General features: G+C 53.8%; 1 protein-coding gene across 3 annotated transcripts in view; it reads left to right on the top strand.

Moving 5' to 3' along the window:
• Window positions 1-460: 460 nt before the first annotated feature.
• The window catches only part of MN1 (MN1 proto-oncogene, transcriptional regulator), a 47566-nt gene continuing 20472 nt past the window's right edge, over window positions 461-27554 (top strand). The window contains exons 1-2 of one of the 3 annotated variants that reach the window (XM_089894636.1): window positions 461-5895; window positions 6513-22536. In XM_089894636.1, coding sequence (XP_089750762.1) covers window positions 2133-5895; window positions 6513-6523 — 3774 coding nt within the window. In that variant the 5' untranslated portion in view covers window positions 461-2132 and the 3' untranslated portion in view covers window positions 6524-22536. Of the gene's footprint in view, window positions 5896-6512; window positions 22537-27554 lie in introns of those variants that run through there. The other 2 variants (XM_089894634.1, XM_089894635.1) reach the window with 2 other exon arrangements.

The raw sequence follows: 27554 nt of genomic DNA, 5'->3' as shown, positions 1-27554 counted from the left end.
TAAAGAGCAGGGCAGATATTAAATTACTCCTATTGATTTTAGTATCACAACCCAATTCTGTTCTTTGGGCTCTTCAGTTTAATTGATCTCTTAAGGAGGCCAACCTCGCGCCCCAAGAGGGCCTGGGCCTTGACCGGGGTGCCTGAACTAGGGTGCTCCGGCCGGCCAGTGTGGCCCTCTGCGCGCTGGTCCTCTCGGGGCTCCTAACTGCCTGGCCGCTCTGGCGCTGGGCTCCTCCGATATGCCCCCCATAAAGTGGCCCAGTGGTTATGGTTCCTCCGGGCGGAAGCCGGCCATTGAGAACCGGGAACCCTAGACAGTGGGATATGAAACAATTGTGCGCGCCCTAGTGAGGGAGGCGATCCCTAGCTTCGGGGTTCCCCGTCTGCTTTCACCTCCAGGGAAATCCGAGGGCCGGCTAACTTGGGTGCGACAAGTAATCAGACAGCGGTGGAGAGCCGAGGGTTCGCTCCAGCTGAAGCGCAGTCGACACTTAGCGACTTTCCGCGGTGAGTCCAGGATCTTTGCCTGGCGACCCCATTGTCTGAGCGCCCCGCACCGCTTACCACCCACCTCCCCGCCCCTTACTCACACCGCAGGTCTCACTTCAGTTGGGGGTGGGGAGTTGGGAACTGTGGTGAATGGGAAGGGGGGTGAACAAAGCCAAGCTCCCGCCATTCTCTGCCTGCGCCCTCTCCAGACCGATGCGCGAGGAGGCCAGGGTGCGCCCGCAGCGCACTGGCACCGGACCCCGAGGCTGACCGGCGCTGGGGACCCCCGAGCTGGCGAAGTGCGTGTTCGTGGTGGGGGCCTCAGCAGTCAGCACCCAGGACCACCTTAAAAGCGGGCCCCGCCCCGGGCCCGGAGCTCGGGCTGCGCTGATTGGTGCAAATGTAATGGCTGAAATTGATTGCTGAAATGCAAAACTTGTTGCTGCTTCTCCCGGCTCTGGGCGAGAGGCAGACACAGAGAGGGGAGCCGAGACCCTCGGAACGCCCCACGCAGAGCCCCCCCGCCAGCCAGGAGAGGGGTGCGCGGACCCCCCAGAGCTGCCCCCGCCTCCCTCCCATTCCGGGCTCCGAGAGCGCAGACGGAAAGCCTTAGCCTGCTAGCCCAGCGTGGCCCCCAACCAGCGTACGCCCCCCTCCCTGGGTCCGAGGGCGACTTGCGAAGCACCTCGGCGGGGAGGCAGGGAACCCTAGCCTTGGAGCGACCCAACCCCTCGTTTTGCTGCCCGCCCGCGCCTGGAACGGGGCGCGGAGATCCCTGCGAACTCAGAGACCTAACAGCGGAGGACAGAAGCGTCAGGCGGCGGACGTGGCCGCGAAGCGGCGCGCCGGGGTGCAGCGCACCCGCCGCGGAACAGGGGAGCCGCGCCTTCCACCAACCCTCGGTTTCAACCCCGGGCACCCGCCTCCTCCTCAGCCCCGCTGAGCTCTCGGCTCTGGGACCGGCACCGGTGATGCAGAGCGGAGCCTCCAGTCCTCCGACTCCCTGAAGAAGCAGTAGTCGTTTGCTCGGGCCGACGGGGACTGTGCGAGCGGATCCTGCTTGGCTGAGGCTCGGGCTGCGGAGCGCGGGGACTCCGGGGGGAGGGGGGAGGGACCGCTCGGTCTTTGCCCCGGCGCCAGCCACGGCTTTGAAGGGTCTCCCTGCTTGGCCCCTTAGCAGCTCCGCCACGGACTCCGGGAGGCTTCAGGCAGCGTCCAGGGGCTCCCCACCCAAACCGATCGGACTTAAGAAGGTGATTGCTCTGCTTTCCCTCCCTCCTTCCCGCCTCCTTCCCCCCACTTAACTTTTTGTCTTCAGTCACCCGCAGCTCCGTCCCCTCCCCGCAAACCCACCCGCGGCTGTGCTAACGTCCCAGGGCATGGGCCCCCCAACACGGCTCCTGGAGGCCCCGCGGCGCCGCAAGATGTGAGAGGCCCGCGTCGGGCAGAGCGAGAGCTTCGGGAGAGGAGCTGATAACCCCCAGCCTTCACAAGCCAGGCGAGGTGGCGGTGCGCGCTGCGTCCCTGCGCTGCTGAGCGTCTCGGAGCGCCCAACCCAGGGCCGGAACGAGTAGCTGGCCGGAGGCGCGCCGCGGAGAGCAGGCTGTCATGCCCTATTGATCTCCCCGCCCCCCGCCAAGTATGTTTGGGCTGGACCAATTCGAGCCCCAGATCAACAGCAGGAACGCTGGCCAGGGCGAGAGGAACTTTAACGAGGCCGGACTAAGCATGAACGCCCACTTTAAGTCCCCGGCTTTCCACGCGGGGGGACCCCCTGGCGCCGTGGACCCTGCCATGAGCGGGCTGGGCGAATCCCCGATCTTGGGCATGAACATGGAGCCTTATGGCTTTCACGCGCGCGGCCACTCGGAGTTGCACGCGGGGGGGCTGCAGGCGCAGCCGGTGCACGGATTCTTTGGAGGCCAACAGCCGCACCACGGCCACCCGGGAGGCCACCACCCCCACCAGCATCACCCCCACTTCGGGGGCAACTTCGGCGGGTCGGATCCTGGGGCCTCGTGCCTGCACGGGGGTCGTCTGCTCGGCTACGGCGGCGCGGCCGGCGGCCTGGGCAGCCAGCCGCCCTTCGCCGAGGGTTATGATCACCTGGCGGAGAGCCAGGGGCCGGAGAGCTTCGGCCCGCAGCGACCTGGGAACCTCCCTGACTTCCACAGTTCGGGCGCCTCAGGCCACGCCGTGCCTGCCCCATGCTTGCCGCTGGACCAGAGCCCTAACCGAGCCGCCTCCTTCCATGGCCTGCCCGCCTCCAGTGGCTCCGATTCCCACAGCCTGGAGCCCCGGAGGGTGGCGAACCAAGGAGCCGTCGACTCGCTGGAATACAATTACCCGGGCGAGCCGCCCTCGGGACATTTCGACATGTTTTCCCCCTCTGATTCTGAGGGGCAGCTGCCGCATTATGCAGCGGGTCGTCAGGTTCCCGGGGGCTCTTTCCCGGGTGCCTCGGCCATGCCTAGAGCTGCAGGCATGGTGGGCTTGTCCAAAATGCACGCCCAGCAGCAGCAACAGCAGCAGCAGCAGCACGGAGTGTTCTTCGAGAGGTTCGGCGGGACCCGCAAGATGCCCGTGGGTCTGGAGCCTGCAGTAGGCTCCAGGCACCCGTTAATGCAGCCTCCCCAGCAGGCCCCGCCGCCGCCTCCGCAGCAGCCCCCGCAGCAGCCGCCGCCGCCGCCTCCGCAGCAGCAACAGCCGCCGCCGCCGCCGCCGCCGCCGCCGCCGCCTGGGCTTCTGGTCCGGCAAAATTCGTGTCCGCCTGCGCTCCCGCGTCCCCAGCAGGGCGAGGCGGGCACGCCCAGCGGCGGCCTGCAGGACGGGGGCCCCATGCTGCCCAGCCAACACGCGCAGTTCGAGTACCCCATCCACCGGCTGGAGAACCGGAGCATGCACCCTTATTCTGAGCCTGTATTCAACATGCAGCACCCTCCTCCGCAGCAGACGCCCAACCAGCGGCTGCAGCATTTCGACGCGCCCCCCTACATGAATGTGGCCAAGAGGCCGCGCTTTGACTTCCCGGGCAGCGCGGGAGTGGATCGCTGCGCTTCGTGGAACGGCAGCATGCACAACGGCGCTCTGGACAACCACCTCTCGCCCTCAGCCTATTCCGGCCTACCCGGCGAGTTCACGCCGCCTGTGCCCGACAGCTTCCCCTCGGGGCCACCCCTGCAGCATCCGGCCCCGGACCACCAGTCCCTGCAGCAGCAGCAGCAGCAACAGCAGCAGCAGCAGCAGCAGCAGCAGCAGCAGCAGCAGCGCCAAAACGCGGCCCTCATGATCAAGCAGATGGCGTCGCGGAACCAGCAGCAGCGGCTGCGCCAGCCCAACCTGGCCCAGCTAGGCCACCCCGGGGACGTGGGCCAGGGCGGCCTGGTGCACAGCGGCCCAGTGGGCGGCTTGGCCCAGCCGAACTTTGAGCGCGAAAGCGGCGGCGCGGGCGCCGGGCGCCTGGGCACGTTCGAGCAGCAGGCTCAGCACTTGGCGCAGGAGAGTGCATGGTTCCCAGGTCCGCACCCGCCGCCGAGTGACTTGCTGCCCCGCAGGATGGGAGGTTCAGGCCTGCCCGCTGACTGCGGCCCGCACGACCCCGGACTGGCGCCGCCCCCTCCGCCCGGTGGCTCGGGGGTGCTGTTCCGGGGCTCTCTGCAGGAGCCGCTGAGGATGCCCGGAGAGGGCCACGTGCCCGCGCTGCCCTCCCCTGGCCTGCAGTTCGGGGGCAGCCTGGCCAGCCTGGGGCAGCTGCAGTCGCCCGGGGCTGGGGTGGGGCTGCCCAGCGCTCCCTCCGAGCGCCGGCCCCAGCCGCCCGATTTCACAGCGCCAGCGCTCGGGGGCCAGCCTGGCTTCCCGTTCGGCGCAGCGAACCGGCAGGCCACGCCGCACAGCGGCCCAGGCGTGAACTCGCCCCCGAGCGCGGGCGGGGGCGGCGGCAGCACGGGCGGCGGCGGCGGCGGCGGCGGCGGGGGCGCATACCCGCCGCAGCCTGATTTCCAGCCCAGCCAGCGCACCTCGGCCAGTAAGCTGGGCGCGCTCTCGCTGGGCTCCTTCAACAAGCCCAGCTCCAAGGACAACCTGTTCGGCCAGAGTTGCCTGGCTGCCCTCTCCACAGCCTGCCAGAACATGATCGCCAGCCTCGGGGCCCCCAACCTCAACGTTACGTTCAACAAGAAGAACCCGCCCGAGGGCAAGAGGAAACTGAGCCAGAACGAGACCGACGGCGCGGCCATGGCCAGCAACCCGGGCTCGGATTACTTCCCAGGAGGGACTGCTCCTGGGGCCCCAGGGCCCGGAGGCCAGTCGGGGACCAGTAGCAGCGGCTCCAAAGCCTCTGGGCCGCCCAATACGCCCGCCCAGGGAGATGGCACCAGCCTCTCCCCCAACTACACCCTGGAATCAACGTCGGGGAACGACGGCAAGCCGGTTCCCGGGGGCGGCGGCCGGGGACGGGGTCGCAGAAAAAGGGACAGTGGTCACGTGAGCCCCGGGACCTTCTTCGACAAGTACTCGGCAGCGCCGGACAGCGGGGGCGCGCCTGGAGTGAGCCCAGGGCAACAGCAGGCGCCAGGCGCAGCCGTCGGGGGAAGCTCCACAGGCGAGGCGCGCGGGGCGCCTACGCCTCATGAGAAGGCGCTCACGTCGCCTTCGTGGGGGAAGGGGGCCGAGTTGCTCCTGGGGGACCAGCCGGACCTCATGGCGTCCCTGGACGGTGGGGCAAAGTCGGACGGTAGTTCCCCGCACGCGGGCGAGTTCGCCTCGGACGAGGTGAGCACGAGCTACGCCAACGAGGACGAGGTGTCATCCAGCTCCGACAACCCCCCAGCCCTGGCCAAAGCGAGTAGGAGCCCTCTGGTGACAGGCTCGCCCAAACTCCCTCCCCGCGGGTTGGGCGCCGGGGAACATGGACCGAAGGCGCCCCCAGCCCCGCTTGGCCTGGGCATCTTGTCTACCTCTACCTCCACCCCCGACAGCTACGGCGGCGGGGGCACGGGCCATCCCGGCACGCCGGGCCTGGAGCAGGTCCGGACCCCAACGAGCAGCAGCGGCGCACCGCCGCCTGAGGAGATCCACCCCCTGGAGATCCTCCAGGCACAGATCCAGCTGCAGAGGCAGCAGTTCAGCATCTCTGAGGACCAGCCCCTGGGGCTCAAAGGTGGCAAGAAGGGTGAGTGTGCTGTGGGGGCTTCTGGTGCGCAGAATGGTGACAGCGAGCTGGGCAGCTGCTGCTCCGAGGCCGTCAAGAGCGCCATGAGCACCATCGATCTGGACTCGCTGATGGCAGAGCACAGCGCCACCTGGTACCTGCCGGCCGACAAGGCTTTGGTGGACGGCGCAGAGGAGGACAAGACGCTGGCACCCTGGGAGAAGGCCAAACCCCAGAACCCCAACAGCAAAGAAGGTATATGCACTCATTCCCTGTTCCCTTCTCACCTGGTGGATACCCGCCCCACCCCCATTGCAGGCCTTAGCTTCTGCCTTGAAGGCTCCATGAAAGGGTAGTGTCCCTTGGGGTCAGGAGGGCGCAGTTCAGAGCTGGGTACCCTTCCTTTGGTTACACCTAGGGCTCTGTGGGCAGACCCCTTCCCTCCCCCCAGGTGCTGCCAGGTAGATTCTGGTTCCAGAGGGTGGTAACAACTTAGGCGGAAGCCCTTTGGGGATTATTGTAGAGCCCCACCCCCTCAAGTTTTAGCTGAGTTACTGGGTGCCCAGAGCACTGGGCCCCTTCCCTTTCACACTCAGACCCCCTCCTCACCTTCAACATTCAGGCTCGTTCCACTTTTCAGGAGTTGTTTGCCACCCACCCCCCCCTTCCTGGCAGGACACCTGGGAAGTTGTGTTAATGCCTCCCCACCTTTTCCTAGTCAGCCAACCTTCAGCTTGAGTTCCCTTCTGTGTGCCAGCATCTTTGGGAAAAAAAAGTTACCAGTTCTGGTGTCTGCAGCATCATTCAGAGGCAACGCCTAATTTGACCTTTGTTCCTAATGAATAACTGTTTTGTCTCTTCTTAACTATTAGAGTTTCATTGAAAAACTGGAGACCTGTCGGGATGGTAGGAGGCAGGCAGTCTTCAGAGTGCACCTCCCTGACATTTGATGGGGGGGCCTGGGCTGGAGTGGGGTCCACTTGGCAGAGACCAGACCAATCGGCCAGGGCTTCATTTGTGTATGGGGATATGGATATATATTCTTAAGACACAAAGGACCCGCGTTTGTCAATATCTCGCCTGGCTTTGGTGACAGATGTCCGGTCCCGGTTCTCCTTTGCATTCTAAGCGCTCTTTCCCCACCAGGCCTGGAGGCCTTTAAGGTGGGTGGGGTGGGGGTCAGTAAATGGACCACCATTGCCGATAAAATAATAATAGTTTTTTTTTTTAACCTAAACACGACTGGGCTGCGGTAGCTATCCATTTTATTTTTTAATGGGGCCTTTTTACGTAACGTCATTTCCTACCTCACCCCCCCCACCCCCACCCCCACAATGCCTACCTTTTTCTTTTAAATACTCACTGGATTTCCTTGGTTTCACCAGGCTGAATGTTACCATGGAGTCAGTAGCTGGCGATTTAACCGTGTCTTAAAAAAATACATCCCCCATCCTCGCCTTCTCTTAAGGTTCTTTTCCTCTGCCTTAGTTTTCCTAGTCCACATCCTGCATCTTGCCATCTCTTGACCCAGGGTTTAAGGTGATGGTAGGTTTTAGGAGAAGGGGATGGGGGCGGGAGGAGGGAGAGGGGAAGTGCGGCAGGAGTTGGGTGGCTCAGAACTCCGGGCTTTCACGCCCGCCTGTCCCGGGTAGCTTTCCCGCTTGGGTTTTCTAATTCATGAATGCGGCCTTGCTGCTTTTCTCTTTGTTCGCCTACTGCCCAGCCCGGGACGCCGCTCTCTCATTTGAAGCTGGGTGTTTAGCATGCACAGCAGACGCTGCGGCCAGCATCAGCATTCTCCAGGCTTCTCCCAGGCAAGGCCATAAATTGGTTAGTTTGGGACCCTCCGCTGCCTCTCCCTTTTTCCCCCCTCCCTCCTTTTTAAAATGGAGTTGGACCCAGCATCCTGTTTGCTCTGCCCCGCTTCTCTTTTATTTTCTTGTACACAACATCTCGGGCCTGCCGATCAATAACTGGTTAGCACAAATCCCAGCCCCTGTCACTTCTACCTGGCTTGGTCTGGCTGCCCCTCCCCCTCCCCCTTCTCCCCCTCCCCCCCCCCGCCCCCACAGTAATTAAGACCACATTGGCCAAAATGGGGTGAGAAGAGTTAAAAAGAAAAAAAAAACCCCACGATTTAGAGAATTAATAAAGAAAAACCAGTAACGCTTTGCCTGCAAGTCGTTTGAAGGGCCTTAGGTGCAGAGGAATTGGGTGGTTTTAACGAGATTTTTTTTAAGGTGTTGCACTGTTCCCTTCCCAGTCTGACTAATGTCCTTTGCAGAAAAAAAATGCAGACTGTGAATGAAGAAATGTCATTAAAGAAATGTTTTGTTTTGTTTGTTTCATTGTCACAGTCAGACGAAGGAAAATATTTTTTTGGAAACAGATGCTAGTCACTTTGGGGTTGATTTCCCCTGTATACTAAACTCAGCCCTCCCCTGCATACGGGAGACGGAAACTTCCTCCAGGGACCCGCTTCAGGGCTGGCCGCCTTAGAAGCCTCGGCAGGGACACCCACTTGACCTCCTTTGTTTTCCACTCTGTGATGTGGGAAGGACAGTTTCCTAGATAAAGCCCCGAATTGAGGTCACTCGCAGCTTCTACAGCCTTGGGGCTGCTAGTTAAGGCTTTATAAGGTATCTGCATATGATTCCTGCTCCCTTACTGGTAGTAAATAAGGATGATTAAACTTTTCATTATGATAGCACCCTGCAGCTCCATCTGCATATGTTGTATAAATAGGTACACAGAGCCTTCAACGGGCCCCCGAGTGCCCTGGCTGAAAATCAGAGTGAAGTGCACCACTTTGAAATAGAGTTGAGAAAAAAAAGAATTGAAAGGAAAGCATCCTGCTTTTCCGTAAACACATGCCCAGGGTCCCATCAGCCATGAAGCAGCTTTGAATATACCTTTTCCAGGTTCCAGCCCCAGCGAGCACTTTCTTTGACCGCCTGCCCCCGACCTTTCAGGCAAAGCCCAATTTTGTAATGATATTTTATTTTGTCACGCCATAAAACACGCCAGTACTAATGTGATTAAATATTAACACTGTTTCTGAAATTCTTCGCTCCGATGACAAAATACTAGTCGGTCTTTAACAAAATGATCGTGCTCAGGTTGGAGAGAACGAATAAGTCTTTAGAACTGCACAAGCTGTGTAGCCACTGGGACGTGCCCGGATTGTCTTATGGGGTTTAGATGTCCTTTGGAGGGGAGGGAACTCTACTGGCAAGTAACACTTCTCACAAAGTCTAGGCCAGAATCACATGTGAGGATGATTTTTTTTTTTTTTAAACCAGGAAAGTAAGCCTCTCCAAATTATGCTTCCTCTGACTTCCTAACCCGCCAAACAACTCTTATATCATAAAACTCTACGTCTCATCGTGAGATTCTGTTTGCACAAAGTTGGGGTGGGGGAGGGGTGAGGTTGTGCAAAGGGAAAGACAACAACAACAACAAAAAAAACCAGCCTGAGTTTGGGCCTATTCAGACATCTATTAAATCAGCGAGGATCACATAAATTTGAAATTAGTTTGCAAAATCATCCACCTATCTTTGTAATAGCTGTGTGGCTATGGAGGAATTTCAAAACAGAGAAGGAGAAATAATGATAGTTTGTAGATAAAGGATATTAAGCCTAAAAAAGTATGTCCCCCGCCCGCCCCCCCCAGCCCCTTACAATTTTCAAAACTTGAATTAACTGTATTCCTGTAATAAGTTTACCATTGCCAAACTTCTAGTCCGTTGGTTGTTCTCTATCTTGAAATCCGGAGATGTCTAGAAACGCTCTTTCACACACCGTGAAACGGGAGAGCTCTCTGTACACACTTTTGCATGCAATTCTGCCCCTTTTGGAGGTATGATATTTTTACAGTGATGCGGGAGAAATCTTTGGAATTTCATGCTTCTCTCAGTGTTCCAGTCGGAACACATGTAAGCAGTGCTAAGAAATACTAGTCAGGCAGGATTTGAACATTGAATTTCCTTAGACATGGGGCAGGCTTGGGGTAAGAGCCGGAGGGCTCCTAGTGCCGTTTTTCTGAGTCATTTCCCTCACTCCTTACACCGTGGAGAGAATTTTTAAGGCTCCCTCAAAGTGGTTTTGGGAAGGCATGGAGCCTCGCACTCCTGTTTCCCCCAAAAATTACCCAGCACGGGTTGCATGCCTTCATGTGACTTTTGCAGCATCCTTAAGATGTAACCCAAAACTTCGCAGGTGTTAATCAGGGGTAATGTAAACAGATAGGAGCCCCCTTTGTGCAGCTGACGGTCTGGGTCTGCCTGCTCCCTGGCTAGTCTGGGACAAACTACTACTCTTCTTTGGTGCTTGTTCAATATTTCATGGTTGTAATAAACCAGTCTTCTTTGCCCGCATCCTGACATAAAATCCCCACCTAGCACACAACTGCAATTATACATTTCTACTAAATATTAATAAAGGACAAGGATTTCTAAGGGCCTGAAGCTTATTGGTGTTGAACTTTTGGTTTCTGCCACTGGATTTTTCTGGCTGTTTTGATTTTAAATAGCCTCTGCCTTCTAATATGTAATATATACTTATATATTCTCCTATATATATATATCTATACAATATTTATAGATTGAAGGCATTTTCTCAGGATTGCTTTCTTTAGCTTTCTTAATTTAAATCTAAATTCAGTTAGATTTCTTGTGAGGCCCCTTCAGACCGGAAGTAAGAGACTGTTGCAATGTACTTCTATTTTATTGAGATTTCTAGGAAAGGAGTGAGGGTTGGTTAATCTAATTTCTCTTTCTAGAAATGAAATTCTGTGATTCCTTATATGATTTTGTTTGCCTGACAGAGGTATTTAAATTTCCAAAGAAAATCTTAATAGGTCCTGAAAATATGGCTGCCCTTGCCAAGAAGTTACTTGATACTCTCTGCTGATATAAAATATACATCTTTAATAAACAGTCCAGGAGGACCAGGTGAAATTAGAGGAGGGAAATTCTTCCCACTCTGGAAGGGCAAACTTGAGTGTATCCTTGGGATTTCACAGGATCTCCTGAACTCACTCCATGCTGGAAGCTTTAGCAAAATCACCTTTCTGTCCACTTGAGTGACAATAACCTTGGGTCGTGTTCTTTGCCCAGGGAGTGATATGCTTTGCCGAAAGCATTTAGGAGATAAATATTTCTAGTTAGGAATACGGTATTTGCCTCGGTTTGGTTAATCTTAGAGATTAAAAGTCGATAGCTTTATGTAATAGGATCAAATGTCCGGGGGGTGTGTAAGGGCAAGTAGGCCTCCCAAGCACACTGCAATATAAAAACACCAAACCTCTTGTGCCAGAGGGGACCTGAATCTATTGGGGGGGGGTCCCCTGTAACTAGTGGGTGCACCTTGTATTCTTCCCTCGATGCCCCTCTGCTTGTTCCACCCAAGTCTTCAGTCTGGAAGGGCAGGAATAACCCAGCTTCATCGTTTTGACTCAAGTCAGATTTTGACTTGCCCAGCGATGTGTTTGTTTTAGGATGATGTCTATTTTTAGGCGTGTCTTGGGTGGACAGATTTGAGTGTGGGTTTTGATTGCTAGTGGCGGACATGTTGATACATACATGAGTGCATGATTGAGAAGAGAGACATTTGGGGAAAATTTTTCAAGTTTCCTTGCCTTCTGGTACACCCTGGGGCCCAGCAAAGTGGTCTGGGGGCTGGCTTGAAAGGGTGTGGCTGAGGTGCCATGTCCGGTCTGGGTCTATCTGCAGCCCACAGGAGGAGAGCAGGGCCCATGCAATTCAGCGTGGGAAGGAGCCCCCCACCCCCAAACCCCTCACCCCACCCCAGCGTACGCACATATACATATGCACGGCCAAGTGTATTTCCATCAAATCATCCAGCTACTCCTTTAGTTTACCGTTAATCTGCTTTCCAAAAGCAGAGTTGGGGGGCGCGCGGTGGCAGGGAGAGAAACTAAACCTTCAGTCTCTTTGGCCTTAGCTGACAGGTTCTGATTCTGTAAAGGACTGAATGAGCGCAAGTCCTAAAAATAGAGGAGGATTTTGAAGATCCTAATTATGAAATCTCGGCCTCCCGGGCCTCCTGGGCTGGGGGTGACTTTGATCTGGAGTATTTCGGTAGCAGACGTACGTCGCCCCTTGCTGAGTTTTGCGCGTGGAGGTGTCTCTGTCTGAGTTCAGCTAACACCACTCTCCAGCCGGGAGAGGAATCTTTGAATCGGTGCCCACCCACCCCTCCCCCACGCCCCCTCCCAGTTGTGGGAAGCGGGCGCTGCTTCTCATTTATGGAAATTCCTCTCCTTTATTGTAATCTTTTGGTACCAACGACTTGGCGGAGAGGACGGTGGGCTTTTGAATTAGTCACAGCTTTGCCTTCAGGGACCCTCTCTGTCCTGGTGCACAACAGCTCAGCCAATGGTCTCCTCAACTCATGAATGGGACCGGAAGGAAGAGATGGTTCTGGGACCCTGGCACATCACGTTTTGCTGGACGGGTCGCCCAGTGCCGAGGCGGCCCTGATCATTTACTGCCATCTTCCAGTGACAGGACAACACACATCCACACGCAGCCTCACGGGGCCATCAGTGACTTTAGGGTGTGGGTAAGAAGCTACCCCACGGATGTGCACTTCAGGGGCCCAGAACCCCCAACTTATTTTGTGACAGGGATGGAAAAGCAGAGTTAAGTTTGATATACTTGAACGAGGAGGGGCGTTTGAGAGCCATCATTCTCACGGGGGGTAATTATTGTGGGACTCCGAGGCCTGCTTTGTTTGCTGGCTTGCATTTTAATCAGCGTCCTCTGAGGTTTGGGAAGCAAGTGGAGGGTCTGCTCCCAACATGATGTTTGCCCAGAAAGGACATGGGGTGCGGAGTGGCGGAGAGGCTTCCCAGCATCATGAAATCCAAGGGGCTCTTTGTGGGCCCTGATAGCTTCAAGTTTTGGCCCCGCAAGGCCACTTCGAACTGGCATCCCTGATACCTACTGCTGGGGGGTCCATCGTAGCCCCAGCATCCCAAATTCTCATTTTCCTTCTTGGCTGAGAAAGCTGGTAGGTTTTCACCACCTCCGCATCCTCGCCAAGCAGGATCAGAGGGAGAACTTTATAGTGGTCGTGTGCTGATCCTTTCACGATTTATGCATCATCATAAGGACCCAAATGCCCTTTAAACATAATGGCAATTGAATTTAACAGTTTGGAGGTCTTAGCGCATTCATGATAACAAACTGGCTCTCTGAATGTCCCAGATGGAACATCTTATGTGGGATAGACTTTTCCCCAAGGAGGGGGAACCTCCAATAAACATCCCAACACAAACTCACATGGTAGGGGGAAAGCAGGCTTTTACGTTCTGATCATTAAAGCTCAGGGGTCCAGCGAACTCAGCTCGCCTCACTTCCTCTGTAGCTGGTAGGATGGATTGTGTGACCCAAAGGCTCTGTCTTCTTCCTGTCTTTGACATCTCTGTGGAAGATCTTGGATTCTTCATGGAACGATTGGCCCTGGGATTCCGATTCTTAGGAGAGATCTCTGATTTTCTGGGTCTCAGTATGACTTACCTCTGCTAGTGTTCAGTTTAAGTGAATCAGGTGTGTTGGAAAATGATTTAGGAAAACAAGGAGACCCTTCTGTGAAGGCATCTTTGGGGCCCACTGACGCGGATGGTCTTTGGAAAGTTGGAGGGAACCAGCTCTTGTTTTTATCCTGCACGTGTCAAAACCCCGCTCCAGGGTGACTCAGAAATAGACGACATTGTCATGCCTTCAGAGGAGATGTGGACTAACTTGGGTGCTGAGACCCTTCTGGGCCTTACCCCACCCTGCTCCCTCTTCCAGCAGACCATCTTGTGAGAACTAAGTGGCCCGGAGGTGCAATCTGAGGACTTAAAATAAGTTTTCCCTTCTAACTGCTGATGATAATTTAAAGAGTGTTTGGGCACGAAGGTTTCATTTGCTCTCAGAGCTTGGGTCAACACTTTCACTGGAATGGGGTGGGCTTGGGCCTTTCTGACCCAGCTGGCTTTGCCTGGTATGACTGGAGGACTCTGTCTGTCCCCAGTTTGAGAGACCCATTGGTGGTGCCCCTGGTCATATTTGGGAGCTCCTGCAATGAGAGGAGACACACACACACACACACACACACACACACACACACCCTGCCCCCTGTTCGTCCAATCATCCGGGGCAGGGTGAGATGCGGAAAAGATATGACCCTTTAAAGTTACCATGAAGCAGTGTTTTTCAGATGCCCTTGGATCTGGGGACACAGGTATTGTCGAGTGATTGGCAACGACCACCAGGAATAAAATACTTCTGAGGGACCATCTTATGATCAGAGAAGGGCTGGGGAAGTCGGCAGAAAACATAGCCTGCTTTGAAATCCCCAGAGCTCAGCCTTCCAGAGAAAGCCAGGCTTGGTTGAGTGTTCACTGGGAAGTAAGCGGGTTCTACGCTGACCGCATGGGCTGTTGGAAAAGTCCTTGAAATTCAAGGGCCTGAGTCCTGATGTGGACACTCTGTCCTTTCCTCTGAGCCGGAAGGCAGAGAGAGAAACAGCCCCAGTTAGGAAGACTGGATGGAGATGGGGGTGCAGTTTATTTTCTCCGGGGGCGGGGGCAGGTGATCAAGGGATGGATGGAGAGGGGAGAAGTGTGTCCCTATGAGTCGAAATATTTACCGACACAGGGTTTAGGAGTGGAAAATAATTTGTAAGTGTGGAAGTCATTTATAGTAACACCTCCCGGGCGAGGCTGGGAGTGAGGGAATTGCTTGGGGGCTGGTGTTGGCCATCATAAAGGACAGAAAGTTCTTGGCTCAGCTCTCCCTGCTGGGCCTGGGGCTTCCACGTGACCGCAGATGTATGGGGGAAATAGATGTGGGGAACCCAGCCTGGGGCGGATGACCACGTCATGGGTCTTTTAGCAGTCAGAGCCCCTTTCTGTGTAGTTAGTGGCCAAGCTAGCCATGCGGTGCCGGGGCGTGGGGCGCGGGGATGAAGACCCAGATGGGCCCTGGGTGGATCGAGCCTCGTAATGTGGCTGTGGCTAACTTTTCCTGCAGAGAAGCTGGTCCCACGAGGCCTGCTGCAGAAGCATAGAGTTTCACAGATGCACCCAGATCTTTCCATAAAAGAGGGACGATGGGGGTGGGAAAAAGGAGTGACCTTTTCCCTGATGACCCCGTAAAGTGACCACTGATGCTTCTCTCCCAGCACTGAGCCTCTTTAGGGATAATCTTGCCTATTACAGACTTTGCAGGCAGGTCCCACTGTCTTAAAACGCAAGCAGTGCCCTCCCACACAATACATACATTTTTTTCCATTTTCTGAATGGTAGGCAAAAAGGGAAGGCAAGTAGATGACAAATTCAGCAAGAGGAAGATTTCCCTGACTCGAGATAAGCCGAGTGTGGAAAGGAGCTGGATGAATTAGAGGTTCACTTTCCTCCCCTTCAGGGGACCCACGGTCCAGCCATCAGCAGGCCTAATTGGCTCAAAGCAAATTGACCATTTTCGTCTCCTACGATGTAACTTTTGGTGGTTGTTTAGTATTTGAGGGAAGGGAGGCTGTGGACCAAAATTTGGCTTTTTTAAACAGGAGCAATTTCACGATCCTTATGCCGTGACTATTTCTAAATTGTCTGGGCATAAAGCTCTGGATGCCTTTTGCCGGTTTCTGCTTGTGCACGCAGGCATGCGCGCCCCTACTGGAGTATACACATGAGTGCACACACACACACATGAACACACACAGGCCTGAGAAGTCTTAATAAGAAACGAAAAAATAAATTAATTTTTTCCCCAAGAAGCAGCTCATGCAAAGTTTTGGCCCTGTTCAATTTTAAGTAGAAGCTTATTGATCTCCGTGTGGTCAATTTTTGCCGAATTTGTAATCCTGTTAGGCCTCCAGGAGAGGCGTGATTAATTTACTTGTACATTTCACCATTTGGGGTCAGTTTAGTTAATAAGCATTTATTTTGTGCTCAGTGTGTGTGAAGCATTTTGCCGGGATTAGAAGTGTGTGTGTGTATGTGTGTGTGTGTGACTGTGTGCACTAATGGGCCCCCTTGGCCGTCACGGAATAAAGGCCCCCAGTTGAGGTTCCCACCACTTCCTCAGGACAGGAAGGGAGGGCGAGGCCCCTCCAAGCATCACTTGTCTGGGAGGAGGGAGGAAAAGCCCAATCCAACAAACTCAGCCCCCCAGAGCCTTGGACACGGCCAAAGAACATCCATCGGCTTCCTTCTGGTGTCTTGGTCCCCGGAAAGTTTTCAAGCATTAATTCTTAATTGACTGGGAGCTGAGCACAGACGTGGAGAAGAGTAAAGAATCTTAAACCTCTCTGGGGCACCTTCCATGCTGCTCCTTGACAAACGGTGGTGCTGGGTGTTTGTGCGTGCGTGTGTGTGTGTGTGTGTGTGTGTAACTTTTAAGGAAACGCGTGGTTTGACTTCCAAAGAAGGAAGAAAAAGTATGCTTAAGTCTCGAAAGCTGGGAAAAAGAAAACCAGAGCAAAACAGCCTGCAGCTTTAGCCTTTCCGAACACCGAGTCTCAGAAGGGGAGAGTGTGTCATTCTCGATGGCGGGCTCTTTAGCCAGGCATCGCTGGGTACACCCCCTCCCTTTCTTCCTGGGCTCCCTCCAGCCTTCCTGTCTCTCTATCTCTGGATGATGGGTTAAAATTCCACTTTTATTATTATTTTTTAAACGACAGATTTTGGCTTAACAGTTGTAGAGCAAATGGGTTTCCTGAGCCACCCTCCCCTCCCCAGTTGCTTAATTCCTTGAACATCAGTTCCTACTGAGTCCTTGCCTTTGCAGAGCGAGGGCTGGACAGGAGTATTTTCGGCGCTGGGCCAGCCTGAAATGAACTTGAGGCGCTGGGAAAACAGGCATTTGGAGAGATGAGGATACAATTTCTTTTTTTATGTGGGCCCGTTAAAGTCTGATGGACATCGGTCTGGCCTTAAATTTGGAGAGGGTCTTTATCTAACCCTTAAAACCAGAATCGTTTCCGGTAATTACGACACCCCTGACTAGACCACTAAATCTTCCAGCAGCTTGTCTGGAAGGCGGTGTCAGAGGTGGGAGGAACAGAGGGGCACACCTGTTACCTGTATCAGCTATAATTATGACATTTCTGGGCTCCTGGTTTGAAAGGGAGAATTTATGGACTGAGCTTTGCCGGAAGAGAGCAGCCCAAGACGTTCTGGCTCATGGCAGCGAAATCACAGGGGGCCCCACGCTCCGTGTCTATCACAGCCCTTGCATTTCCTTAATGAATTAATTTAGCTCCCCGACATTTGGTATTAAGTAAGTAGTTATTTTGGAAATCCAAGAGAGAAAGAGCTCGAAGACTTTTTTTAAAAAAACAAAAAACAAAAAACAACTTTTCGGAAAAAAGAAAAAGTATTGCATTTTGAAGTTGGAGACCACTGGGCATTCAGGCATGTTGGGGGAACCCGTTTGGTGGGACGTGGCAGGACGTGGCAAAACCGACCGGCCCCATCCCCGCCTGTGTTTTTCCTTCTCTACGGAGGGGATTTTTCCGTTGTTAAAGCCGTCGGAGGCCACAACACCCAAGCTCCCTGCAGTTTGTTTGGAAGTATTGTTTAGATTATTCTCACTTTTCAAATTGAGAGAAACTTAGTTTAATGGGAAAATAGCAGTATTGCTATCTTGGTGTGTTTGCTTTAGTGTTTAAAAATAGTTTGTTTTCGTATCCTGAATTTCATCCTTTCCTTGTTTGCTTTTTTGATGGAAACCCGTGAGTGTGTGTGTGTGTGTGTGTGTGTGTGTGTGTTTGGGGTGGATACACACGCAGGCAGTCAAATGGTTGCAATCATGCAGCCAAAAATCGGTTGCAATTTTAAAGCTGGCTAAAGGGACCCAGAGCGCTTGCTTTTAACTTAAACCATCTTGTCCCTTCCTCTCCCATCAGCACACCACTCCCAACCCCCTCAGCAATATTTATTTCTTCCTTAAAAAAAGGAATGCCGGGCCTGTTTGCTGAGGTCCCTGTTGGAATAGATTTTCAGGGGTTATGTATTAAATGTGTTTGAGGGCGATTTCAGCCCTCAGCCTGGTCGTCCCACTACTAATGGTAGCAGGGCCTATTATAGAGAGGCAAAGAATATTGTAAATGGCTTATGCAGAAAAACCATTTAGATAAAAATGCAATTTTCCTTTCTGCATAGAGTGCTAAGAATTAATAGCATATTCTTTCTAAATGGGTATTTTTATATTATATTTTCCTCCTAATGAAATTCTTTTCCCAAACAGGAACATGTTTCATTTTAAACTTTAGAGTAAAATTGATCTGTTTTTAAGCCTGCAAAAACTGGTGTCCCAGTTTTCAGTAGGCCCCTTGCCTCCCTACTCTGTGCGCAAGATTTTTGAAGTTAGATCCTGCAGAGGATGGAATGGTGATTCTGTCTCTTCCCTGTCCACGTTCAGGCTGAGAACAGGGAGAGGGGCTGGGTTCACCCACATTTTGGTTTTTTTCGTCCTTCTTCCTGGGGTGCGTTTGGGAGGGTTTGATGGTTTCCACAAATAGAGAAACTGGTCTTGAAACTTGAACTGTCTGTGTTTGGTGCCCCTCAACCCCTCACCTTCCCTGGGTAGGAGGCTCACCTCTCTCGCCCCAGGGAACTCCCCATCATCCTCTTGGTGCGTCCCTTTCTCCCCTGCTTTTTCATTGCTTCAGAGGAAGACTGGGTGCTCACTGCCTGCTCCCCTTTATGTGACAGCTGTGAAAGAGGATGCTTTTAGCCCCAGAGCACCCACCAAGGGGCGGTTTTGTGGGTCAGCTCTCTGCCAGGGCCTCTGTGGCCATTTTGGGAGGAGTGGAAATTCAGAACTTCTTAGAAGGCCTACTTTGTGCATTCCAGCAGATCTTTGCGGCAGCATTGCTGTGGAAAGTCTTTGAGAGCTTATTTTGCCGGCTGCCATGGGCCACTGTCTGCTGACCCAATTTTTCCTGCGTATGTGGAGATACTGGGTAGATTTGTGTTGGCAACTGAGATGTCCAGACGTGACGGAGGGTGAAGCTGCAGTGTCATGGTAGATAGATATCCTGGAAAATATGCTTGTAATTTTCACTATTGAAATAGCACGAAGGTGAACGTTTAGGCAAAATTATAGAATGGGAAAAAAACTTTTCTCATTTTTGTGCCCCTTCTCCACAACGTTTTCCAGCTGAGAGATCCAAGGCCCAGAGAGGGCAAGCAACTCAGCCAATGTCACACAGCACAGCTGCACAGCAAGGATTGCACTATAGCTGAACTTCAGCCTTGACCTTGCCTTACTGCCTCTTGACCCCTCACCTGGGAGCTAGGATCTGATTTTGCTGAGCCTGTGCAAACCAGAGTCCAGGTCTTCTTAAACGAGAAGTTTCCACACCTTTTGTAGGAAGCACCAATGGAGGACACACATTCCTGATGACAGCAGCGCTGTTCCCCTTCCTCTTTCAGAGCTACAGGAGGTATAGGCTGTATAGGACATGATTCTTGACCTTGGGGAAGCCACAGTAGCACCAGATCCTGCTGGATGGGTGGCCTAGATTTCAGGCCTGGCTCTTTGACTCTTCTGAGCTATGTGACTATCACCTCTTCAGTGCTTCCAGCTTGGTTTCCTCATAAAATTGAAAAAAGGAAAAAAAAAAATAATGCGTATCTCGTGGAAGTATTATGAAGACTAAATGGGATGATTTTAGCTAAATAGGACTAAATAGGATGATTTTAATGATGTGGTTAAGAGCACAGGCTCTGGCAGATTACTTGGGTTCAAACCCAAGCAACTCCACTTCCCAGCTGTGTGACCTTGGGTAGGCTACTGAACTTCTCTGTGCCTCCATTTTCTCATCAGGGAAAGAGGATAATAGTTCATACCTCATGGGTGGGGTGGGGGTGGGGGAGGATTCGGTGAGTTAATATATGCCTGAGTAGATGCTCAGAAGACTGCCCAACAATGAGGAAGCGCTGTGCCAGCACCAGCTTTTATTAACCTCCTGCTGTATGCCCGGTGTTTCATTTGTAGTGTCATATGACCCTTCGAAGTGCAAGATGGTGTTGCTGCTAGCGTTTGTCCTGTCTTAAGGGCGAGGAAATGAATAGCAGAGAGGCCATGTGACTTGTCCTGGGCTATGGAGTTATGCCGGCTGGAGGGGAGCCACGCCAGTCGGTACATCAGGCCCTTAGCACGGGGCCCGGTGCCTGGGGCCATGCTCAGTACACGTTACATGGCCTAGGGCAGGGCTGGGCTGGAACCTGCTGCTTCTGCAGGTTCTGAGGCCTCACCGTCAGACCCTGTCCTTGTGGGGGGCAGTCAGACTGGGTGTGGACCTTGGTGAGCTGGCCCCAGCCTGGTGTGGGCAGCCATGGTGAGGCCCGGGTCCCTGGTGGTGGGATGGCAATGCTCTGGTATTTTTCTTTCACTTGACAGCTCTCCTAGGCTCTGAAGGAACAGTTTTCTGATACACATGAGGAAGGGTCAGCCTTCTCGTGGAAGGAATCTGTGAAATGAGCTGACCCACGGCCCCCGAGCACTTTGATAGGAGCCTGTGCCAGCCATAAACAGTCTGGGAGCTGGCAATAAAGAAGTTAGATCCCCATGTCTGGCACCTCGGCTGGGGCCTCAGGAACCTGGCAGGCTCGGGCTAAACAGGAAGAGAGCAAGCATGAGAGAAAGAGAGGGAGAGAGAGAGAGAGAATGTGCCAGGGAGTGAGTAAGCGAGGTCCCTGCTCCAGGTGAGGGTGGGAGGGCCTAGCTGTCACACAGGCCTGGGTTCGAATCCCAGCTCTGCTACTTGGGTGCTGTGTGACCTTGGGCAGGTGAATCACAGGTTACAGGACCCACAACACAGGTGTAATCCCTGTGCCCCTGTCAGAGGTTTGCTGAACCCTGTGCCCTAGGGGCAGCAAGCAGCAGGGTAGGTTGGTGAGAGCGAGGGCTTTGGAATCAGCTGGAGGGGAGTCATTCTTTGTTCCCACAGGGGACCCTCGGCCATGTCCCAGCACCTCTCCCAGCCTCAGTGTCTTCAGTGGCAAACTGGGGAGAGTAACATTGCTTCCTGAGGGCCCTGGCCGTGGTCCTTAACCTGGGGTGATGTAACCTCCCAGAGGATGCTTGCCAGTGTCTAGAGATATTTTTGGTTGCCACAACTGCAGGGAAGGAGGGCACTACTGGCATTAGGGTAGAGTCCAGGGACGCTGCTAAACATCCTGCAGCACACAGGGGCCGTCCTCACTCCACCTCCTCCCCGACAAAGAATTATCCAGCCCCAAATGCCAGAAGTGCCAAGGTTGAGAATCCCTGAACTACAGTGAGGGATTGAGGTGAGGTTCAAAATAATACTGAAAGCATGGTAGTAAAGTCTGAATGCAAAATGCCCGGCATATTTATTCATTCAACAAACGCGTATCAAGCACTTACCATACGGCAATGCTGTTCTAGGTGCCGAGATGCAGTGGGGAACCAGATAGGCAAAAGCTCCTGCCCTCACGGAGCTTACATTCTAGGGGAGGGGACAGACCGACAGACAAACAACAAACAAGAAGAATGTCACGGGGTGAGCAGGGCTGCAAACAGAGAATCAGAAGGGGATGGGCATGAGAGGTTCTAGACGGGGCCACCAGGGAGGCCTCTGTGAGGTGGTGATGGTTAAGCTGAGCCCTGAATGATGAGGAGTCAGTCAGTGGTGTGCTGCTAGCCGTTCAACAACTGGCTCTCCAGGGAGGGGGAAAGTTCGGCTTAGAGCATTTGCCGATTCCCGTGGTGTAAATACTCCCACCGTGGCCCATGTCAAGCTGTAATGTCAGCTGTCAGCCGGCTTGCAGAATTCCTGAATATTTAACAATAGGTTCCCACACCCTGGAGCCAGTCTGGTCCAGCTCTGCAGGAAGGGTGTTCCAGACAAGGGGAGAGCAGGAGCCCTGAGGCAGGACTGAGCTGGCAAGTTCCAGAAACAGGAAGGGGTTGTGTGGGGGGAGAGCCTGTCCAAGCAGGAGGGGCCGGACCACTCAGGGCTTGTCATCACACTCAAGTCAGGAGGGTGGGTTTGATGGGGGGGCAGGGGAGGGCCTTGGGCACAAGAGGGATGGGACCTCACGGCACATAGTAGATATGTGATTAATGGTGACTAATGGTGGTTGCATCTGAGCCCAGAGTAGCTGAGAAATGTGTTTCCCTTCTCTTCCTTCCTGCCTGGCCCCTTCTGAGGAGGCAGAAACTCTCTTCCAATAGTTTGGCAGCACCCGGGCTGGGCCACAGGTTAAGGTAGGGCGTGTCCGCACCCTCCCCAAGGACAGGGGACTCAGGCCCCAGGGGAGCATTCAGCCTGCCACAGGTGGGGGTCTTGCGGGATGTCTGTCCTCCCCCTGATCTGGGCAGGGCATGGTTCACGTCCGAGCCCAGGGAGACTGTTTCCTTCTTTTCCTAGGCATTGTTCTCCAGGCCCAACAGAGGTCACCGGACAGGAAGGCACAGGACCAGCCGGACTGAGCCTCCGGGTGACCCTGGCCTGGCGTCCACCTTCTGGAGGGTTTTCTTTTGCTTTCCTCCCTGACTCTGAGTTGCAAAGGAATCCTGACAGGCTGCAGTCACTGAGTGCCAATCACACCAAGCCCCATTTTACAGTTGAGAAAACTGAGGCTCAGAGAGGGAAGGTGACCTTCCTGAGGTCACCCAACTGGGAAGTGGGGAGCAGAGGGCGGATTCACACCTGGGCCTGTCTGACTTGGGAGCCCGTGCTCAGAACCACTAAGGATGAGCTGAGAAGCTGATTTCTCACCGACAGAAACTTGAAAACATCACTTTGCTCCACACCCGAAACTAATGCAATATTGCAAATCAACTATACTTCAATAAAATAAATAAATAAAAAATAAAAAGAGAGACTGGCAAAAAAAAAAAAAACAAACCAAAGACCAGCTCCCAGTCTTACACACCGTCCTCCTGACAGCTGTCAGTCATGTCACTGATTATCCAAATCTTCACCATCTGTTCCCCATGGGTGAAGGGGCAGCAGTCAGAGCCCCAGGCCTGGGGGCCAGGAGGTGGCTTGGTGTGATTGAGGCAAGGCTGTGCTACCTTGCTGAGCCTCAATGTGCCTGTCAAGTGGGTCAATTCTGGAATCCCCAGCAGTCAGAGCCCCGTGAGCAGGGAGCCTCTGCCTGTGTATCGGTCACGTTCTTTCTCTGCACCGTGCTGGAATCGGTGCTGTGAACGAAACAGACGCCACGCCTGTTGAGAGAGGGAATTACCCAGTGAATATATAGAGAAAAAGGACAGTTGCATGAATGATCCACAGAAAATTGGCCAGTGTAAGGAGAGAGGGTCTGGGGTGGGCCCATTAGCCAGGATAGCAGGGGACTCTGCTGTGTGAGTGGAAAATGAAGACGAAGCAGCATTTTTCCCCCAGGACCTGGCGTTGGCTCCATGGCCAGTAGATGCCCAGTGATTGGATGAATGAAGGAAGGGGCTTTGTCAGCGGTTGGGGTGCATTCTTATGTGGTCCCAGGGCTGGGAGTCAGTGCCCCCCGAATTCTCCTGAGACCTAGCAGGGATGGTGGGGGTTTCCTCCAGAGGAGCTGGTCCAGGGTCAAGGTCCCAGCCCCTGTCTCTGCAGGGGTGAGGAGGAAAGGGAGGGAGCCATGGGCATCGGAATTCCTCAGCCCCACTTCACTTGCCCCCTCTCTCCATCCCCAACACTGGTCCTCACCATCCCCTCCCTTCCATGGGCTCTGCTTGCCCGAGACCCAGGGGCCCAGGATATAGCCCCTGTCCCAGCCAAGGCTTGTTAGAGACATCAGGGCCTGACTGACCCTGGTGGGCTGTGAGAGGAGGCTGGAATGGCCTCCGTTAGTCACCTGACCACTGGCCATTGGAACTGGCTTTTGCATCCCAGGCCTTGGGGAGGAGGACAGCGCAGGAAGTCAGTGCTGCTGCTGTAGCAGCCCGGCCTCTCCCTGCATCTATCCCTTCACCGCCTGCCCTGGGCCTCAGTCTCCTCATCTGTTTTTTGGGTTAAACGGGGTCTTGGTGAGGATCAGGGGAAATAGTGAGAAGCGCTCAGTCCAGTGTCTGGCACATCACAGTGGTCAGCAAACCCTGGTGTAAGTAAGATGCAAGAGGAATTGAGAACCTGCAAGGGGAAGAGGTGGCACACTGCAGAAAGTAGGGGAGCGGGGGCCCCTTGGCAGCATCGCTCCTTTCCTGTGAACCCTGGGAAATCTGCCTGCAGAGTTTTGGAGGGTGATCTTGGGTGCCATGGATGGTAGCGATGGTGGCCACTGCAGCTGGCAGAAATTCCCCAGGCAGCAGGCTAGATGTTTTAGAATGCAAGTCAGTGAGAAACAGCTCTGAGATAAAAGTCGTGCATTTTCTGAAGCCCCTTAGGGTTTTCAATACCCTGGCCCCGCATACCCACTTCTTAGCATCTCTGTTTGTGTAAGGTTTGGAAAATCAGTCCCTTGCTAATGTTAGGAAACTTCGAAAAATCACAGTAGCAATGCTAATAACATGTAAAGCATATTAATCGCACTGTATGTGGATGGTGATGTGTACGAGACAAACCATGAGTCGCCCTTCAAAACTGTGCCTGGCTGGGAGGAAGCGCCCATAACTCTGACCTGCTACTTTGTCATTGGCCTGGGTCAACGACTTGGGACAGAAGTGACCCGTACCCTGTAGGACTTCGCTTCTTGCTTGTGTTTCTCCCCAGATCCACGTGACAATGAGCAAGTCCGTTTGCTGGAGATTTTTTCCTAGATTTGGCTCTTGGAAAGAAATCTCTTCTGATTCTCTGCCTCAAGCATTAATTTATAGTTTAATCAAACCAAGCTGGGTGGGGTGGGGGGCAGTGAAAAGGGTACATATAAAGAGCAAAATCCTATCTGCCCAGAGTGGGGTACATCCATGTCCCCCTTGTGTTTTAAAGACTGGTGCAAAAACTTTGCAGGCCATTCCCCGAGGGACAGAAAAACATCTCCAGCTGTGGTTCCCCAGGTGTTTGCCCCATCTCCCTCTCTGCCGTCTCCCCCCTCCTCCTTCTTTTTCCTTCTCTGCCTTTCATTCCTGGAACAATTGTCCGGGCCAGTTCCTTTGGGCTCCTCCACATTCCCTGCCAAAAACAAAAACCATTCTTAACCCCAGATGACCAAGGCCTGTAGTCATTTTGTCTGGTATGTGGCGTCCGCCTGGGGTTGGGGTTAGATGCATGCTTCCAATTTATATTCGGCGTGCCAGCTTCAAGGGGAGCAGGGGCTGGGGGAGAAAAGGCTTCAAGGAGCAGAGAGCCCAGAGCTACCAGATTGCAAGAGAGGAGAGAGAAGGACCACAAGCTCAGGGTCTGAGGCCAGCCCAGGGGGCACAAGCCAGCGCATTCTGGGTCAGGCCAGTCCCTGGCCCTTCATACCCCCTGCCCCCCTCTACTTGTTAGCCACATTGTGGACTTCAGATTTTCCTCTGTATTCTATTTGGTTATTATTAATTTTTAATGAGGTCAGACTGAAAATCCATCTGCCTGGGCCTGCCTGCCTAGGTTTGAAGGCAATTAAACTGGAGACTAACCTCTTAATTAGGGTTTCCCTGTGTAAATCTCATTTGATAAATTCCTTATCATCCTTGGCTTTAACTGCAGCGTGGCCTGGAGAGGGGATTGAGCTCCCCCGGGACCTCTAAGTGAATCCCCCCCAGAGAGGCTGCCCCGCTCTGAAAACGGGGCTCTGCCAGCCAGAACCTCCCCCAGGAAGGGCTGGGAGAGCAGCCCCTTTCAGGGTTAATTAATCAGAAAATGTAGTGGTACCCGGTGATTCCAGAGAACTTGTCTGCCACCTTTTCATTCTTCTGTTCCCCTTTCTGCCTCCCTTCTAGGTCTTTCTTTAAAAAAATTTTTTTTGGGGTGAACTGAACTCAGTTAAAGGAAATCTGCAGCATCCCCCCTCCTTCCTTGCCTGCCCAAACTGTTTGTCTGTGTGGATGGTTAAATTTTTTTCCTTCCCTTTTTTAAATACAAGTGCGGCTGGGAGTGGAAATGTCAGGGGTCAGGCTTCATGCAGCGGGGAGCAGGGGGGCAGCCTCAGCTGCTGTCTTTGCCATTTGGGAGAAATCAGAGCTGAGCTTAACCCTTTGGAGCCCAGCCCCTGCCTGTGGGTTCTGGGAGCTTCCTCCTACTCTTTTTCACTAGAGTCAGGGGACTTCGTCACTGAGACTTCTTTTTTAAGGTTTTGGGCTGAAAACTACTCCCATGGTGTTGAGGGGAAGGGGAGTCACCGTGTGACTCCCAAATTCACTGCTCTAACCCCGTCAGCATCCCAGGAGGCATCCTACTTCACAGATGGGAAAACTGAGGCCCAGGAGGTGTGGTGACACACTGAGTCTCCCAGCTGATAACAGGTGGGGCTGGGATTGGGGCCCAGCTCTTTTTGTTCTGAACCTTTGATTCCTATTTACTGGAGTTCCCCCCCCGCAAACCTCTAGGGTCCAGTAAAAGGAGAAGCCTGACTCAAGGATGGCGTTTGGATTCCTTAATCACTCTGCAGCCATTGAAAGGGCAGGGGGGGGCAGTTTGAGAGCCGAGCTTGTGCCAGTGCCTCCTGTGAGCCACCCATGGCATCCTCACCCCACCGTGAAGCAGCTACTTCTGTTGACCCATTTTACAGACGAGAAGGGTGAGGTGCAGAGAGGAAAAGGACCTGCTTGTGGGTGTGGCCGGCAGGTGGCGTAGCCGGATCTGTGCCCCCCAACACCCATTTTCTGCCCATTGGGCCAGGCTGCCCCTAAGCATGGGGACACTGACAGTCCATGGAAACAGGAAAAACAGTACAGAGCTCGTGCCTCGAGACCACTTGGTCTCCATCACCCATGGAGTTGCCCAAGGGCAATGGCGAGGCCACATGGTGTTGATCCCCGAGCCTCGGTTCTTCATCTGTGAAGTGAGGATGATGGCAGTGTCGACCTCGTGGGGTTCTGTAGGGGGGGCTATACCCATTCATACGCATTAAGCCTTATGATCAGTGATTTGTACCTGGTAAGCTTCAATACATGTTACTTGTTGTTATTATCATTATTTATTCCTAATCATGGAGGGAAAAAAATGTAGGCACTGATGAAATCCCAAAGGGAAGAAGCCCCATGTTACGATCAGCACCTCTTTGGATAGCCAGGAGCCAGTGAGGGTTGGGAGTGGGGGGCTCTGACCCAGCCCAGTTCTAGGGTTTGACCTTGGAACCCAGCTCTGTGGCTCTGGGCAAGTCACCTCACCTCTCTGTGCTCCCATGGTGAGGAGGGAGTGCCAACTTCCTTGGTGGGCAGTGGGATGAATCTGGACCTTGAGTCTGCAGGGGGAGCATAGGAGGGTTGCTTCATCACTTTGCCTTTAATTGGGCAGCGGCTTTGTGATCCACCCTGCTGGCTGGGCCTCAGTTTCCCCGTCTAGAATGGGGAAGCTGCTATGAAGCTTCGAGGAAGTGATATACCCAGACGTGTTTGGCAGCCGCCAAGAAAGCTGCTCAGATGTCAGGGATTATTAGAATGATAGGAAGTGGGATCGTTCTCTGCAGAGCGGCGGGGAATCTGAGCTCAGGGGAGGCACAGCACCCGGCAGCTCCACATCTGTTCAGGGCTCCGTTTGCTTGGTATGTGCCCCTGAGAGGGTACCTTGAGGGTGGTGAATGGTAGTTATGTAGATAAAAGGACCAAGATGATGTTTTGGCACCTGAGTTTGAATCTCGGTGCCCTCTTTTGTTGTGTGGCCTTGAGTGAGTCATTTTGCTACCCTGTGCCTCAGTTTTCTCATCTGTGAAGTGGGCATAGTAGAGCTCCTATTTCCTAGGGTGGTTGTGAGGCCTAAGTGAAGTGAGGCATTCAAGGTGTCAGCCTGGCCTCCCACATGATGCCCTGCACTTGGTCCCCAGGCACCGGTCAGCGTGACG

This window comes from Delphinapterus leucas, chromosome 14, assembly GCF_059928025.1.
Source record: "Delphinapterus leucas isolate spDelLeu-1000000601 "Yukka" chromosome 14, BTC_Dleu_Yukka2, whole genome shotgun sequence".
In the NCBI taxonomy this organism is placed as follows: domain Eukaryota; kingdom Metazoa; phylum Chordata; class Mammalia; order Artiodactyla; family Monodontidae; genus Delphinapterus; species Delphinapterus leucas.
This window is presented reverse-complemented; position numbering and strand designations above follow the sequence as displayed.